Genomic DNA, 17,787 nt, shown 5'->3' with positions numbered 1-17,787 from the left:
AGGGGAGATTGAGATGAGATTTTAGGGAGAAATATTTCCCTGTGAGGATGGGGAGACCCTGGCCCAGGTTGCCCAGAGCAGGGGTGGCTGCCCCATCCCTGGAGGGGTTCAAGGCCAGGTTGGATGGGGCTTGGAGCAACTGGATCCAGTGGAAAACTGATCCTGCTGGCATTTGGGCAGCTCTTCCCGGTGCTAAATCAATGAAAAAAGAAATGAACAGCCAGCAAACAGAAAAAAGGAGCGACTTTTCTCTTACCTGAGATGTGCTGCTTTGCTGTGAAGGGATCGTGGTACTGCAGGGCAGGATTTTTTGCACCTGGGAGGGTTTCTCTTGTTTTTTTTTATCATGAAAGGGAGGGGAGTTCCACAGGGGGACATAATTTAGGACTTAATTAAAACTCTTTTGCTGTGATTGCTTTCAGCAGTGTACATTCCTCTCACAGCAGCATTTTCTGGTGGTTCAGCTAGGAAGGTATTCCTTCATTTCTGAAAAAAAAGCCTTTGGTTTCAATGCACTGAGGGGTTCAGGGGCTGCTTGGGTGGGTGAACGTGAGATCATGAACCAGGTCAGAGAAGCTGCATCCACCTTGAACCGTGTTGATGGGAAAGCAGGCGGCTGTTGGAATTTGGGATGGATTTGGCTCCTCGAAGGGGCCCAAAAGCAGCCGTGAGCCCGCAGGCAGCACAGGATGGTGAGAGGAGGCTGCCCAGAAGAAGAGGCCGGCAAGGAAGGAATGCGAGGGGTTTGATAAGGAAAAAATAATAATAGTAACCTTTTCGGCTGGGCCAGTGCTGAGCCTTGTGTTTACACACAGGCAAAAAACTTCCTGAGCTGGAAGTGCAGCCTTTTCCGCTGGCTCGGTACCGTCCCTGCTCGGCCACCGCCGCTTTCGGCATTTCCCTCAATCTGGATGTTGTAGGGAAAGCTTTTGTTTTGCCAAAGCAGTTGGCTGTAACTTCGTTGTCTCCGCTTGGCTGTAGGACATACCCTGAGCTGTGAAAAACACACCTGACATCATTTGATTAGATCTCCTGCTTCTGATACAGCGACTAGTGCTGATTAGATAAACACTTGCCAACAACAAATCAAAAAAAAAGCCAACCCCAGCTCCCTCTCCTACCCTGCGGTGCAAATCGAGCCCCAGGGAGAGCTTGCCCTGCACTCCCCAGCAGCCAGGGCTCTTGGGTGAGAAAATAATTTAATTTTCCTGCATCTCTTCCCCTTGCAGCCAGGCTGTGGAGGTCAGAGCGCCCTGAACTACAGCACAAGTGGCATTGGTGCTTTCTAGCTGTATTCAGTACCCGCTGTGCCTCTGCCCATGAGCAGGAAACAAGCATTAGGAAGGGTCGAGCATCCCAGAGAGGAGGAGGCTGGGTTGGTAAAGATACCCAGCCCCAAACCTCCTGCTTTCAGTGCAGCTCAAGCATCTCCACACAAACAGGCAGTAAAGGACTGTTGAGCATCACCCTGCAAATCCTTTGAGGCAGGAACTAAAGCTGGTCATTTCACAGGGCAGAGGGAGTAAGCCTTCATCTTCATCAGCATCTTCATCTTCATACACACTCCTGCTGTCAGGTTGGACCCTGCAACTACCCCATGAGACTGGAGTCTGGTTTATTTATCCAAGAAGGAGCCAGGCATCTTAAACACCGGCAAAGCAAACAAAGGAGGGTTAACAAAGTGATGTACGTCACTTGTCCTGCAAACATGCTTGTTGAAAGGCAGGGAAAATGCATGCAGAACAAGTCCCAGCCTTTAGTCATTGCTGGGAAGCAACCTCTCTGCGAGGCGTTGTCCTTTTATCACGCTGGCACGCAGTGCAGCCAGAGCCACGCAACCCACTGGGATAAACACGCTCTTCTTCCAAGGACACAGTGAGAAACTGATTTTTAATACTCGTTTTTTTTTCAACTGGGGTTATTTACAGTGAGAATTGGGAGAAGCAATTCAATAAACAAACAAACAAAGCCTGCAACACTTTAAATGGTGTGTAAATGACTCTTGCACCCAAGAAAACAGCCCCGGATAACGTCGGACGTCGCTCTTGTTCCTTTAAGCACTGTACCAAAAAACAGTGCCTCCTCCTCAGGTGTTCAGCACTAAGAAAAAGTTGCAATAAATTCACTGTCGAGTGGGTAGATCAGCTTCAAGGGCTGTTTCACTTCGGGACATGGTTTAGTAGGCACATTTGTGTTGACAGTTGGACGGGAAGATCTTATAGGTCTTTTCCAACATTAATGATTCCACGATCTGTCCTTAGTTTGGATGTGGCATTCACTGCTGGTGCCAGCAGAGGTTGTGGTCTGAACTGCAGCCTCTCCTGGTGTTGTACCACCAACACCTCCTTTGGCTCCCTAAATCCAAGCTGCACTCGCTCAGGACTGAGCTCAAACCTGCTCCTGGTCACTGGCTGTGGTCGAGCTGCCTGTAGCTCAGCCTCAACATTGCTACTTGCAGCACCACTTGCCTTGGGAGCAGGATCAGTGCAGAGCTAGGCAGGACTTGCTCCTGCTGTTGGGATTTTGGTGCTGACCTTCACTTATCAGAGCGAAAATACTTGGTTTTATGGTTTTGCTGGTGCGGAGCGGGGAACATCTGTAGCAGAGCCAGGTTCCTGTCTAGCACTCATCTCCCTGGGAGCCTTTTGGCACCTTTTATTCCCAAAGTCCTACCCTAGGCAGCAGCCCTGAGGTGGGACTCATCTGCAGAGCCATCCACAGCCCTATCAAATATTCTCCACCTCACTCAGGTGCTGATTGCTGTCTCTGCCTTGTCAAACGCCATCCCCAGTCCCTGCCATGAAGAGACTGGGGAAGGCTTTTACTCTAAACCAACTACCTGTGTTCAGGTAGGATTGAAAAACAAATGAGTCTGAGGTCTATTCACATTTCAGCCTTCAATCCCATGTAGAAAGTTTTACACGGATCTTCAGCAAATTCTGCTGGAGTAGAAACTACTAAAGGAGACCTAAAGCACAAGAAGGGGGATTAAATGTCTGATGTCCTTAAAAGGAAGAAAACCTGCACTTAAACATAAAGATGAGATGAAAAACAACTCTGTTAAGCAAAATTATCTGAAACCTGAGAGGTTTTTGTCACTGAAATCCCAATTTAACTATTTTAATCAGCCTAACACACTGCCATCAAAAATTGTGGCTGTTTGCAGTCTGGCTCAAAGCTTCTGTAGCTTTGGTCTGCCTCTGCTTCAAAGCCGTTCGGGGCTAAGGGCACTTGCTTTTCTCATTATGTTCCTCTAACAACAAAAGCAGAGAGCAGCTGGGAGAAAGTGTCTTGTGTGGTCAAGTAGGAGGAGGCAGAGAAGCAGGTCTTCGGCAGCTCTGGAGCTTCATGTGCTTTAGGCTGATTTTTGAAGTCCTTCACAGAAATGATAATAGAGAAGAAAAGGTCTAAAATTCCCTAACCGTCCATGGAAAACTCTCGCCCTCCCTGTTCTCTCTGCTCCCCTCTTGGTTCATGCTAAGGATGCTCTTCTCTGCCCGGTTCACATTTCGGTGTCGGCGGGGCTGTGCTGCCTGGCTGAGTGGCCGTTTTGGGAGGACGCTTGGCCAGTGCCGTTCTCCTGGGTCCCGCCGTTGAGGTTTGGCTTCTCCTGCAGCTCGGCTTGCTCCTGGTGGGGCATCATCAACATCGTGTTTCCCTGGCTACCGTTATCCACGTAATAGGGGTCTTCAGCCTAAACAGGTACATAAATAACAAAGGCAGAGTTAGGGAAGGGAAAGGGCTGACAGCAACCGGCTTTGATTGCTGGGAGCGGCTTGGCCGGCAGCCCGCGCTTCCTGGACAGGAGGGACAAACAACTGCGGGCATGGGAACCTGCTCCCACCGGAGAGGAGGGGAACAGAGGGCCTGAACCGTGCTGCGGCAAGGCGAGGAAAGAAAACCAGCCAGGAACTGCATTTTTTTTTTCTTCTGGACCTGAAAAGAGAAGCCGTCAGGTTTTGTTGTTTTTTTACAACCAGGTTTTGGAGCCAGCTCTGCCTTGGGTCTGCAAAGCTGCGCCGTGACAAACCACTACTGCTTTCTACTTTGGCCAAGAAAGAATCACCCTGGAATGAAAGCTATGGAAATTACCTCTTTTTCTTTCCCATTCCTCCTTTCTTTCAGCCTGTAAAGGCTCACAGCAAGGTGCTAGCAGAAGGGCAGGACTGCGCTCCAGCAAACTCAAAGCTGCCTGGCTCGCTAGAGCTATTGCTGTGAGGAGCAGATGCCTCTGGGGGACCCAGAGCAGTAGCAGAGCTGCCTCCCACCCCCACCACAATAACTCCCATGTCTCAAACCATGGCAGGTCTGATGGTCCTGGTGGACATAACCAGCCCATAGCAGATATGAGAACGGGGAGGAACCATAGAATCACCAGGTTGGAAGAGACCCACCAGATCATCGAGTCCAACCATTCCCATCAATCACTAACCCGTGTCCCTCAGCGCCTCGTCCACCCGACCTTTAAACCCCTCCAGGGAAGGGGACTCAACCCCCTCCCTGGGCAGCCTCTGCCAGGGACCAATGACCCTTTCTGTGAAAAATTTTTTCCTAATGTCCAGCCTAAACCTGCCCTGGTGGAGCTTGAGGCCATTCCCTCTCGTCCTGTCCCTTGGGAGAAGAGCCCAGCTCCCTCCTCTCCACAACCTCCTTTCAGGGAGTTGTAGAGAGCAATGAGGTCTCCCTTCAGCCTCCTCTTCTCCAGGCTAAATACCCCCAGCTCTCTCAGCTGTTCCTCATAAGGCAGGTGCAGCCCCACTCCTTGTTGGTATCCAGCGGCTCAGCAGGTTGATGAGCTGCCTGCCTGCCCCATTATTCATTAATTCCTTGTCTCTTCTCCAGCCAGAGTGAACTCAGCTCATGAGCACCACTCCACCTTTTGCTGGACACGCCTCACCCAGAAACTGCACCTGACACACACACTTCACTTCCCACCCGCATGTTTTAAGAGCATCCTTTCTGGCAATCGTAGAATCATGGAATGGTTTGGGCTGAAAGAGACCATGAAGGTCATCCAGTCCAATCCACCTGCAGTGCGCAAGGATGTGTTCAACCAGATAGGGTTGCACAGGGTCCCATCCAGCCTGACTTTGAAAGCAAACAACCTAAAGGCTTCCCAGCGCACAACAGTCTGAGCTCCCACGAGCAGCGATGGGGGAGAAGCATGGCCCATCCTCACTTTACAGAGGGCTCAGGTCCCTGGAAGTCATTGGTAGGGCAGGGTCCTCAGTGGTCAGCTTGAGGGAAAGGGGAAAATGGAAATAGGAAAATTCTTTCTCTTTCTTTCTTGAAATATTTTATTACTATCGCTTGTTAAGTGAGGGGAGAAACAGCCTTTATTACAGCAGCAGGACGAGACAGACAGATAAATGCACTGAATGGAAAGTTAGTGTGTCACGTTTAATGACAAATTCATAAGGTTTCAGTGTCTCTGGAGGGGTCTTGCTGGCTGAGCTCTTACTGCTGTGCAAAACTAAGTGTTAGACCTGGAGGTACGAGTGAGAAAGGGATGATTTTCCACAGGAGCAATCAGGTAAGAGTTAATTTTAGAAGGCAAGAGAGGTTTCCCTTCACCCCATATGTTCTGGCCTCCCTGTCCACACTGACCCAGCCCTCGGTCACAAAGCCCCATGACCGTGGGACCCCTCGACTGCTCCGAGCTCCTCTCTACCGGCTGTCCTGCCATCGATAAGCACTAACCAGCCTCTCTCCTGCGGGGCTCCAGCTCCGACGCTTCATCAGGAAGTATCCAGCCAAGCCCAGGAACGCCAGCACGAGCCCAGATGTGACCAAGGCGATCAGGGTCTTCTGCGAAAAGTCCTGGTGGCTCCTCACACGCCCCGGTTTGAGGGATTTTATTCCAAACTGGAAAAAAAAAAAAAACCACTGAAGAGAGCCAGGAGTCTGACAAACATGTGCACCTGCTGAACAGGGACCAGGCCTCAAACAATGCTGCTCTTCACCTCCTTGTTAAACTTTACATAAACAAAGCTGAGCTTTGTGCTTGCCCTAGGAGCTTTCACACAGAATCATAGAATGGTTTGGGTTGGAAGGGACCTTAAAGATCATCCAGTTCCACCCCTGCCATGGGATCAGGGGCTCCAAGCCCCATCCAACCTGGTCTTGAACCCCTCCAGGGATGGAGCAGCCACCTCTGCTCTGGGCAACCTGGGTCAGGGCCTCCCCACCCTCCCAGCAAAACATTTCTTCTTAATTTCTTCCTAAGATCTCATCCTCTTGGTCTCATTTCCAGCCTCACATCTTCTGTCGCACAAGGACGCCTTGGACCAGGATGCTCAGGCCCTGACATCTGGAGGCTGAGAGGACCAGCCACCTCACATGCCCACGCTCAACAAATGCCTCTGGGATGGAGACAGGTTCACGACTCAGCCCTCTGTCCCAGCCTTGGATTTCCTTTCTCTGACCATTTTTTTCAGCTGAATTTGCTCAAGGAATTTACCTTTTCCCAGTGAGACTCCTGGAGCACATTTGTAGCAGGATCTGCAAGGTTTAAAACAGAAGAAGCACATTACTTAGAGGGTCACGCTGCAGCTGCTGCCAGCATTGAAGAGCCTGGCTATTGCTGAGCTCCTTTGGTGCTCTGGAGGCAAGGTCACAATGATGTGGATCTAGCAAGAGCCCAGAAGAGCAGTAGGTGCAGAGAGAAGTCTCCTCCCAGGCTTGTGTCCCACAGCTTCTCCCTTTCCCACAGCCCACGTCAAAGTCATTATCCAGCAGCATCAATGACAGCCAAAGGAATGAGCTCAACTGACCTTTCTCACCAACGAGGATGAGGAGCATACAGTCACGGTCCACCTCCGATTTGGCGAGTTGGATCTTGCAGGGGGAGGGAATGTGGTGGGCGCTCTCCTCACATATCGCACTCCATAAGTCCGAGCCCTTCCTCTCTAAAAATTGTTTCTGCAAAGGTTCCAAAGAAACAACCATTGAACCATCCCAACCGACTCATTCTCTATCCCAGCTGGTGCTGGTGTGTGTTCCCCCTTTGTGTTTTGGGGTTATCTGTGCTGTGCAAAGCTCAGCAGAAGCAACCACAAGCGACAAACAACCCTGAGCTGGGTGTCAGACCTTCACTTCCCACTCCACTGCTGCTTTGAGCCCCAAAATCAACACCTAGAAAACGGAGAAACTTATTTCTTGTTTCTTAATGAGAATAAATGAAACAAAGATACCATTAGCACCTCTTGCATTTAAACAAAACCAAATTTAGGACCTGAATTGCCCAGCAAGTCTCACCAATTTTTGGACTGCAGCAGCTGCCTGAAGAGCCCTATTGTTTCAGAGTCCCAGGCAGGGGCTGGGAAAGGAGGGAAATAACAAAGAAGCATTGAGCCTTCCTGTTTAGGAAGTGTCTTCAATGTTTTTGCTAGGTTGCTGATCAAAGGCTAGGCAAAAAAAATACTAATTTCTCACATTTTAGAGCTGAGCAGGCTCTTGGGTGGAAGAGGAAAAGGAGTGAGAAGCTGCAGCCTTTCCCTTCACCGGGCCAATTTCTGTATCAGACAGGATAGGCTTTCTCCTTGCGTTTATTTTCAGCCACAGCCAGGCCTGGAGGCAGAGCCCACATTTGCTAAAAGGCATTGTTGGCTTCCCTAACATCCTCCCAGGTGGGAACATCATAGAATCATGGAATGGTTTGGGTCAGAAGGGACCTCAAAGCCCATCCAGTTCCACCCCTGCCATGGGCAGGGACACCTCCCACTGGATCAGAGGCTCCAAGCCCCATCCAACCTGGCCTTGAACCCCTCCAGGGATGGGGCAGCCACCACAGTAGAAGGACAGAATCCTCTCCTTGCCCAGCATCTGAGCTGTGCCCAGCCCCCTAACACAGAGATCAGCTCCAGCTGAATCCCCCAGCTCAGGAGGTACCCGCCAGCCTGGGGCTGCAAAAGTGGAGAAAACCCTCTTGTCTTGCAGCTTTGTGCAAAGCCAGGCAGCTCAGTGCTGGCCTCTCCTTGCCTTAGAATTGCCTCACTATTGTGCTCCGATCGCCACATCCTCTTAGCATGCAAAAATGCAGGAACTTATCCATGCGAGAATAACAAACAAATCATTTTCAGCTGTTTCTATAGAGCTTGGCTTGGGGTGCGAAAGGCCAAGATGGAACAAGAGACCCAAGTGTGTATTTTCCTTTCTCTGCTGTGGAAAGAACTCATCGGAGTGTCAGAATTTCCCTTTGCAATTAGCGGCGCTGGGTGCCAGCGTATTGCTCATTTGCTCTGCAAAGGGCCAGCAGGAAAGCAAGACGCAGCACGATCTCTCCTATCTGCTCTCCTCTTAGAAGCTCTTATCTGGTTCCCAGGGCTGGTGGCTGCTGAGCCTGAGCTGGTTTTTCCCCACTCAGTGACTGGGTGAAGTGGAGGCATGGGAAAGGTCTGCTGTGGGGTGAGAGCTCCAGAAAAACACAGTTGGAAGAGGTGTGGGTTGGCATGGAGGGAGGGTTAAGAGTAGGAGCAAATAGATACGATATTCGATATGTTCGATATGCACATATTTATGTATGTGCAGGTATGTAACGTGTGCATAATGCATATAAACCCTGTGTTGGTGCCCACTAGATGGCATCTGTGATCAGAATCCCTCACTCCCAGAGGAGTTTCCATGGGAATACTTGCTAAAGTACAGTCCCTGTAAACAGGAGCAAGGTTAAATGCCATTTAATCGCCAGTGTGCAGAGAAAACCCAAGCAAGAGCTCACTCCTCCTGAGCAGTGGCAGCACGGCTGACCAGCAGAAGTAAAATTAATCATTGTGATTTTATATCCAGGGCATTGCCAAACCTGCTGTCCCACAAGATCTAGCACCTGCCTTCTGTTGCAGGTTGTACCTCCTGTGTGAAAAGTTTCTTTCATCCCACCTATAATCTGCTGGACCCTCTTCTGGTATCATAAATGCTTTATTTTTGGAGCGTGAGGCCAAGGGCTGTTACAGAGAACCTGGGCTTCCCTTCGGAGTCAGTGCGGATGGAGACGCTGATCTACCCCTGCTCTTTCAAATGCCTTGTTTTCTTTCTTAGGGCATTTGGCAAGACTAAAAAAGGCAATTCCCTCCCTAACAGGGAAGAGGAAGAAGAAGAACAAAGGCAATTTCCCGTTAAAAGTGGTGGGATACACTTCGGAAGCTAAACCAACCCCTGAGCATAACCATGGAAAAAGGGGTTTTGTGCAACCAGGAGGCTGTATTTCTCCTGGGACTGCTGTGATTGTCCCTTTGGGGTCCTCCTGGGAGTGCTGCGATCATCCCCTCCTCTGCTAATTTGGCTCAAGATATCCCTGTGCCTCCCAATGTGAGCTCCTACCCGAAACCGGCCCCCCAGGTACAGTGGGTGACACACTAGCGCACACCAGGAACCTGCCCACAGTTGTTGACTTGCAGCCCCCTCCTCAGGAACACAACTCACGCAAGAGTTGGACTCGTTGAGCTGCAAGCAGATGGCTCCAGTGTCGTTCACTTCCTTGATGTTGTGGCACGTGATGGACTAGAAGGAAAAAAAGCCACAGAGCCGGTATCAGTGAACTGCCTGGGATTTAGGAGGCAAGTCCAGCCTCCTTGTGGTCCCACAGCCCGTAGTGCCAAACTGCAGCCTCACCTTGAGGTTGTCCCTGCTCTTGTCCAGCTGCGTGGTGGCAACCGAGGTAGGATGATGCCCCGAGGTGGCAGGAGAGCTCGTCAGAGCTGGTGTGGACCTCGGGGCTTGTGCTGTCACATTGGGTTGTGTCGCTGGGCTCCCACTTGTGGAGACCCCTTGAGTCATGGTGTTGGGCTCCGAGGGGGTGCCCAGCCGCAGCGTGGGAGCTTGGCTGGGCTGTGAGCTCACCGACTCGGTGCTGAGCCCTGGCAAGGTGGGACTGGCTGCCTGGGACGTGGTCACGGCTTCGGTTTTGAAGAAATGCACTGAAAAGCATACATGAAAAAGCTTAAGTTCTCTAAAATCAGCGCGTGGCATTGCGATGACTGAAGTACAATATTGATTTGTCATAGCCAGCCGTACCAGAACGTGTTATTGGCCATATAAGAAACACGCATTAGCCTTGCTTCAGTTACCTAATTGTTACACGCGCTCTGTAATCTGTTTACAATGGGCTAATTCCCCGGGCATCCCGCACCACGGCAAGGATGCCACGGCCAGACCTCCCCTGCATCGCCCTCGTCCTCCCCCTTCAACAAGTTGTACAGATTTCAAACAGCATAAGAGAAAGGCACCGCACGCTTGGGTAAGGATCCCTGCTTCAAAGCCCTTCAGAGCTTTGGCCTCTTATCAGAAAGGCTGATAGACCTCTTACAGGGGAGCAACTTTGGGCAAAGGGTAGGTTTGTGGAGATAAAAGATTAATGAGCATTTTGTCCCATCATCCCTTGGCTGTTCTGAAAAAGATGGGTCTTGGCTGCCTGTCCTGCACCCAGCACTGTTAAATTGCCTAGGTGGGATTTTTTTCGGGAGGATTAAAGCTTCTGACCCTACCATCAGGCTCTTTTTTGAGAATGCAATCCCTTAACTGGTTTCTTAGCACAAGCTTGCTCACTGAATAAATCTGATTATCACTGCAAATGCTACGAGGGATGGGAAGGGAGGCACTTACTGGACGTCTGTGGTGTCGGCTGGGAACTGCTGGGGGCTGCAGGCTCTCCGGTGGCTGCCATGCTGCTGGTGCCTTTGGTTGCCGCGTCCGTGGCTGCCAGCACAGTGCTGGTTGTTGGGGTCCCAGCAGCTTTGCCTGGAAGCACAAAAAGGCGTTAGGGGCTGCTGTCCTCCCAACCCCTACCCGCCCCAAAGGGTCCCTATGGGCACGGAGGCAGTAGATGCTTTCACAAACTCACTTTTTTCTTGCCCCAAATTGGCACGGTGCTGCAGAATTTATATGGGAGAAGATCAGAAATCGAGCATTTTGGCTGGGTGAGCACCAGATTTTGGGGAGGTGCTGGAGGAGGACAGGCTGGTTGCTGCCCTCATCCTGCCCCATCCTTGGGCTCACCAAGGTGTGTGCGAGGCTCTGCACAAAACTGGATTTCAGAGTAGTTTGGGGTTGTAATCCTTGGAGGAAAGACTCAAGCCTTGGATGAGCTCTTTCGAGCGCCTCAGGAAAAATGAGTTGGATTTGCAGTTGCAGGCACAAGCTCAAAGTAAACAGAAACATTCCCATTGGCTTGGGCTCAGCTCTGACTCATGAGCGAAAACATCTTTGGAGGTAAAACAGAATGTTTGGAGAATGGTTTGCTGTTCTGACTTAAAGTTTATATATTGCTTCCTGATATGTTACAAAGATGACACTTCCAGCCCTTCCTCCTGCGATCAACCATATCAGTCGGTTAAAAGCATTTTTCTCCATTTCTTAACCTTTTTCTATCCTTAAGCTCTATTTCCACTTTGAAAACACAGCTTCAGTCTCCACTCCAGGGCTGTTGCTGTTCAAGATTCTTATCCAGATGCTAAAGAGAAAATCATATAAAATACGTTGTTTCAGTTGTATTTCTGCCCAGGGGAGCCTGAGCTCCAAGAAAAGTTACTTCATCCTTCCAAACAGACCTTCAGGATGGAAGAAGCACTGACAGATCCTGATCAGCTGCCTGGTGGATCAGCCACCCACCACCAGTTAACCATGTATTTATCACTGCAATATTGGGCACCCCCATCTTGTCCTGGCAGGAGTTTTTCTACACTGGGATGTTTATGCTTTGCTGGATCAGGTCCAGTGAACCTGGACGATTTATGAGAAGCAAAGACCGAGACCACCACAGTTTTTTTTGTCAATGGGTGGTCACAGGCGGAGCTGCTTGGCTGTTCCTTCAGCTGATGGTTTAGTATTTGATAGGAATGGTTGGACTCCACGATCCAGTGGGTCTTTTCCAACCTGGTGATTCTATGATGGGTGGTTGGACTGCAGGGTGCTGAGGGGGGGAGGGCACCCCAGCCTGGATCCATGGGGCTCTGTGCATTGAAGGATCCCATCCCTAACTATCCCACCCCATTCCATCCTGTATCACCTCATTCTGCATCATCCCATCCCATCCTGTTCCATCCCATAGCCGCCCCATCCTGTCCAATCCCATCCCATCCAATACCATCCTAACCTGTCCTATTTCATCCCATCCCATCCCATCCCATCCCATCCCATCCCATCCCGGCTGCAGCTGCTCCGGGTGTGGGAACACAGGGGCCCTGGCGAGGGCTCAGTGCAGGTGTCTGGATCTGGGATTTAAGTCCTGGCACCACTTTTATTTAAGGGAAAAGTTTCTTCTCTCCAAGACAATTCAGTTCCAACCGGTTAAATCACCACGCTTTTTCTGATGAATTTTAACAAATCAAAAGCAGGAGGCATGACTGCCTGCCCAGAATCACAAGTAGCGCAACATTAAATCCACACTTGACCCACAGCTTTGTGTTTGCATGGACGCTAGCAGGAAACTTTACATCACCAGAACAATGTAGAGCCTGGACTTGACCTCCCCAAGTGCCACAGCCACCCAAGTGCTTTGAACTATTCCAGATGCTTGTAAAGCACCAGAGGTATTTGTAATCCAAGTCTTTTCACCACTGAATATCATGAATTGCAGCTCAGTGCAATGTGCAAGGAGACTTGTCGCATACTATTTCTTTTCCTTCTCATTATTGCAGCACATGCAGGCAGTTTTATCGAAAACATGGCTCGGAGTTTTGAAACCCGAGGACTCATGAGATAAATAATGATCCAGATGTGAGCTGGATAGAATCATAAAGCAGTCTGGGTTGGAAGGAACCTCAAAACCCATCCAGTTCCACCCCTGCCATGGGCAGGGACACCTCCCACTAGATCAGGGGCTCCAAGCCCCATCCAACCTGGTCTTGAACCCCTCCAGGGATGGGGCAGCCACCCCTGCTCTGGGCAACCTGGGCCAGGGGCTCCCCACCCTCATCGTGAAGAAATTCCTCCTTATGTCTAGTCTAAATCTGCCCCTCTCTGGTTTATATCTATTGCCCCTCGTCCTATCCCCACAAGCCTTTGTAAACAGCCCCTCCCCAGCTTTCTTGCAGCCCCTTCAGGTATTGGAAGGTCACTAAAAGGTCTCCCCAGAGCCTTTTCTTCTCCAGGATGAACAACCCCAACTCTCCCAGCCTGTCCTCGTATGGGAGGTGCTCCAGTCCTTGGATCATCCTTGTAGCCTGCTCTGGACCCATTCCAACAGCAATATAATTCATATGATAACCCTTATGATGCTCAGATGAAGCGGTCATTTATTGTCCCATACAGTTTTACTGTTTTTTTCTAAACTTTGTTGATTTTTTTTGTATTAAAGGTTTGAGAGTTTAAGCCAAGCCATTTAGTAATGTCAGAGAACTCTTCACCTGGTAGTGCCATCCCAAGGGGGAGCAAATCATGCAGGTACGTGAAAGAAAACTGTACTGCACAGCTCCTATTGTATTTACCAATTTAGTTTCTAAAAAGTAAATGCCTCTGATTTTAAAATTATTTTAATAACTGGGCTTAGGAAGTATCACAGCTCAAATTAAAAAAAAAAAAGCAACAATACAATTGTTAAAGTAGTTGACTTGATGCAATACTCATCCCTGAGCACTAAACCAGGACCACAGAAAGCAACAAGACTCAGAAAACAAAGGAAAAGTCACCAGAATTCATGCCCTACTCTGCACCTGCAGCAAACTCAACACAGGGGATTCTCCATCCCTACCAGGTGGAAGGTGCAACCCACGGGGGATCCCCAGGCAGTGACTGCACCTCTTTGGCTGATACTGGAACACGAATTGTTTACCCTGGAGGAGAAGAGGCTGAGGGGAGACCTTATTGCTCTCTACAACAACCTAAAAGGAAGTTGTGGTGAGGTGGGTGCTGGTCTCTTCTCCCACAGAACAAGTGATGGGACGAGAGGAAATTGCCTCAAGTTACACCAGGAGAGGCTTAAATTGGCTATTAGGAAAAAATTAGTTTCCAAAAAACTGGTGAAACATTGGAAGAGGCTGCCCAGGGCAGTAGGGGAGCCTTCATCCCTGGAGGGGTTCAAAAAACATGTAGAGGTGGCACTTCGGGATGCAGTTTAGTAGGGACAGTGGGGTTGGGCTGATGGGTGGACTGGATGAGCTTAGAGGTCTTTTCCAACCTTAACAAATCTAAGACTTTACGATTCCATACCCGAATCTCTTGGGACACCTTTTGGCAGACCCCTTGCTGCCCGGGTGCCCCCCTCAGTGCTCTGGCACAGAGACCCTGAGCCGAGGCAGCTTCTTGAACTCTTCTGTGTGTTTAATAAAGTGATTTTCCAGGCTCAGCTGGTGCGCCAGAAGGGAGCAAAGCAGCGCAGGTGGGCTGGCATCACCGCAGCACCGGTACCAGCGGCTGCAGGGTAGGAGGGTGAAGAAAGCCGGGGAACAGGGAGCTCTGAAGCTGCATCCAGCCCAGGCGTCCCGCAGCAGCTCCTCTGAGGGCTCCAGCCTGCATTACTCATGCCTTCCCAAGTTTTACTGCTCTCAGCCATGTGGCAGGAATTCAAGCGGGTGGAGCCCTCTTCCCTCTGGAAATATCTGATAAAAAAAACCTCTTTCCCTCCCCCTTTTTCCTTCTCCCAGACAGGATATGAGTGTGGGGCTGCAGCCAGGCAGGGCAAGGGGCTGCAAGGAGGCCCCCAAGCTGCTCTGCCAACCCCCAAGCTGCTCCATCAAGGGTTTCCTTGAGCTTGGAAACTCTCTGGCACCAAGGTGCTGCCCTGGGAAGGTGCTGCTTGGGACACCAGCACCTTCCCAGGGACCCAGGTTCCTCCTGGCTTGAGCAGTTACCATGCACAGCCCTCTAAAGGACATTAAACTCAAGTGGCACTGAGTTGTATAGCTCTTTTTCCTTCCCTGATTTTCAGAGCTTTTCTATCTTGCAAAAAGAATGAAGGAGAGAATGGTTTAAAATGACAAGAGGGTTGTTTTAAAATCCAGCTTGTCAAAGATGAATCATAGAATCATAGAATAACCAGGTTGGAAGAGACCCACCGGATCACCGAGTCCAACCATTCCTATCAAACACTAAACCATGTCCCTCAGCACCTTGTCCACCCGTGCCTTAAACACCTCCAGGGAAGGTGACTTAACCCCCTCCCTGGGCAGCCTGTTCCAATAAAGACAGAAAAATTAAAGATGAAAAGAAGAGAAAGTGATTGTATTAGGTACAAACAGAAGATCTACACCCTTTGTCATGTAAGTTTTGAGACAAACACGGGACAGCTCTCCACGTGGTTTATCAATACCCAATTTTCCTCACAGCATCGTGTGCTGTGTGGGCAGAGCAGCCCCTCAGCATCAGCCCACACTGTGGACCAGCGGTGGGCACAAACCTCTCCCATGCTCATTGCAACTCAGCACTTCCAAAGGACCAGGCAAACCCCAGAACCAAGCATTTCTTGGATGATTCCCTCCCTGTGAGGCTGGATGAGGCTGCTCCTCACTCCGGAGTCAGACTGCAATTAGTTGGTACCCAACCTCCATCCTCCCCACACCACATCCACATGTGGCACTTGTGGAAGACCTGAACCCAAGCCAGCGTGGCGCATTTTACAGGTGTAAAACCCCCAAAATGTGTGGTTTTAGCTGAACCTGTCCAGGAGGCAGGTGGATGTTGACTAACCCTTGCTTGGCAGTGCTGCCAGTAGAAAAAGCTGAGCAGAAAACTCCCAGAACAGGGATTTCCATTTGTTGCTGCACAATTGAAACCTTCATTTCATTCACTTGGACCCCCCTAAAGAGGTGAAGGGCATGCAGAGCCCCAGGAGCAAGTTCCCTAGCTGTTGTGTGCTCTTCACAGAACCTACCTTGAGCAGAACTAAACCCCCTCCAATTCCTGGTAGGCACTAATAACGCCCCATAAGATCCTGCAGACCACAAAGCAACGGCTGTGCTGGCAAAAAGCATGACATTTCACAGCATTAAACCCCCTATCATCCTGTAGTTTTGTCTTTACAAAGGCAAAGCTTTTGGATCACTTTATCTTTCTAATACAAGAAACCCAGATTTCACATTTCAGGTGTGTTTTCTCACCTTCTCACTCACTGCTCACCACTTCAGCTCTACCAGTCAGTCCTGAATTTTATTTCTGCTCAATAAAATTGGCTTTTATTCCTTCCTGTAATATTATCATTGACTGGCGGGTCAGGCACAACACAGCTCGGGTGAGCAATAACCTGGCAGCAAAGTGAACATGAAAGAAGCACCGTGAAACAGGACAAAATCCAGCAGCTTCTTTCAATAGATCCAGGCGCTCACATTCATGCCAGTAAGGAAAAATTACATTTGGAGACACCCAGAGGTTCCTGGCCTCTGTCCCAGCACACAGAGTGCTGCTTCACTTTTTTTTTATTCCTTTTTTTTATTATTATTTTATGGTTGTTGGGTTTGCGACAAGACCAGTAATATTTCCCTAAAATATAACCCTTTAAAAAGAAAATCTCCGCAGTATTATTCACTTTTTTTTTGCATATGAATATTTGAAGCACTGGAATAGGAGGCTTTAATATTTATGGAGAGTCATTTGATTTTCAGAAACTGCTTAGTTCCTACCACAAAACAGAAGTAAGGTGAATTTACACCAATGCAGCCTGAGAAACAGCTCAGACTGTGGCTGTGCTGCTCCACAACTCTGTGGGCTGCATTTATACCCTGGTGTTACCTGTAATAACACCTTGATTGCTCCCTTTTTCCAACCAGGAGCACTTTCCGTGTGCAGCACACGGCTGGGAGCGTGTTGGTCAGGACGCCTGAGGCAGCCCTGGTCTATGAAACATCACTGTGCAGTTCTTGATGCAAAATTGCAATCCCCACCACACACTCCTGAAGATGCATCCCCCCAGGCTTCTGCTGCACAAGTTAGAAAGAAGCTGCCCCATGCACTTCTCTCACGGTGCTGCTCCTCTCTGCCTCTAACCCTGCTTTTTGCTGCAGTCAATACTCACCAGACAACTCCACAACACAGAATGCGACCCAAAAAAGCGTCCACTTCATTCTCTCGAAGCTTCCCAAGAACAGCATTATTCCTGCTCACAGCTCCCACCAAAACTGGATGCGACTGTGACGAGGTTTTCAGTCCCGCAGCAGCTCTGAGCTCGTGCAGCCTGGTTTCAGTTCAAGCCTTTGAGATCACTCGCTTGTGGGGTGGGTTTCTCTTCAGGGGTTGTGCTTATGGTTCAAGACGGCGAGGTGGAGTTTCTCTGACTTGATTTCACTGTTTTATACACTTCATGGCAACTTCACTATCACTTAGGTAATTTTCTCCTCCCCACTTTCCTGCCAGTGCTTCAAAACAAACAAAAGCGCAGCCCTCTCCTCAGCAAAGGATCCCAAAGCCTTGCTGGGCTTAACTCTTTCCTGCGAGCTGCTTGCTTTCCCATTAAAGAGGAGGCAGGGATGCAACGTGCTCCAGCTGGAAGGGAGGATTACAGTGGAGCCTGCTGCCAAACCTCCCTCTAAGCAAAGTAAACACAGTCTGATGGGAGTGGAGAAGTGGAGAAACCTCAGGTCCAGCTGCTGCGTGCATGGTCCCACAGCTGCGCTTTGGGCAGGGCCATGGAGGGGGGGAACTCTGAGAACTGGCTTTAGAACCTGAAATTTTCTCAGCAAATTAAGCAAGGAACTCAAGGATGTGAAATCATCACTGACCTGAAGAGAAGCGACTCCATTAGCTTCACTAAATTGACTCCAGTCAAACAGAGAGCGCGGATGAAATGGTTCAGAGAAGGTCTGGGGGAGAGGAAAACCCATTGCCAAACACTTCTGCATGAAACCTGGAGAAGAAGGAGGACTT

General features: G+C 49.7%; 1 protein-coding gene across 2 annotated transcripts; it reads right to left on the bottom strand.

Annotated features, from left to right (window-relative positions):
- Positions 1 to 1,880: 1,880 nt before the first annotated feature.
- On the bottom strand, positions 1,881 to 17,474 carry CD34 (CD34 molecule). 2 transcript variants are annotated; one of them, XM_069876169.1, is made up of 8 exons: positions 16,940 to 17,474; positions 10,600 to 10,734; positions 9,610 to 9,914; positions 9,421 to 9,498; positions 6,774 to 6,921; positions 6,461 to 6,501; positions 5,701 to 5,865; positions 1,881 to 3,694 (listed from the first exon to the last, which is right to left on the bottom strand). In XM_069876169.1, the coding sequence occupies exons 1-8, from the start codon at positions 17,013 to 17,015 to the stop codon at positions 3,503 to 3,505; spliced, it is 1,140 nt and encodes a 379-aa protein (XP_069732270.1). In that variant the 5' UTR covers positions 17,016 to 17,474; the 3' UTR covers positions 1,881 to 3,502. The 2 variants fall into 2 exon arrangements, with proteins under 2 accessions (XP_069732270.1, XP_069732271.1); XM_069876170.1 differs by having other exon boundaries at positions 9,610 to 9,893; positions 16,940 to 17,473.
- Positions 17,475 to 17,787: the final 313 nt, after the last annotated feature.

Source organism: Phaenicophaeus curvirostris, chromosome 24 (genome assembly GCF_032191515.1).
Source record: "Phaenicophaeus curvirostris isolate KB17595 chromosome 24, BPBGC_Pcur_1.0, whole genome shotgun sequence".
Taxonomy (NCBI): Eukaryota; Metazoa; Chordata; class Aves; order Cuculiformes; family Cuculidae; genus Phaenicophaeus; species Phaenicophaeus curvirostris.
Note: the sequence above shows the minus strand (reverse complement) of the source record. Positions and strands in the feature narration are given on the sequence as shown.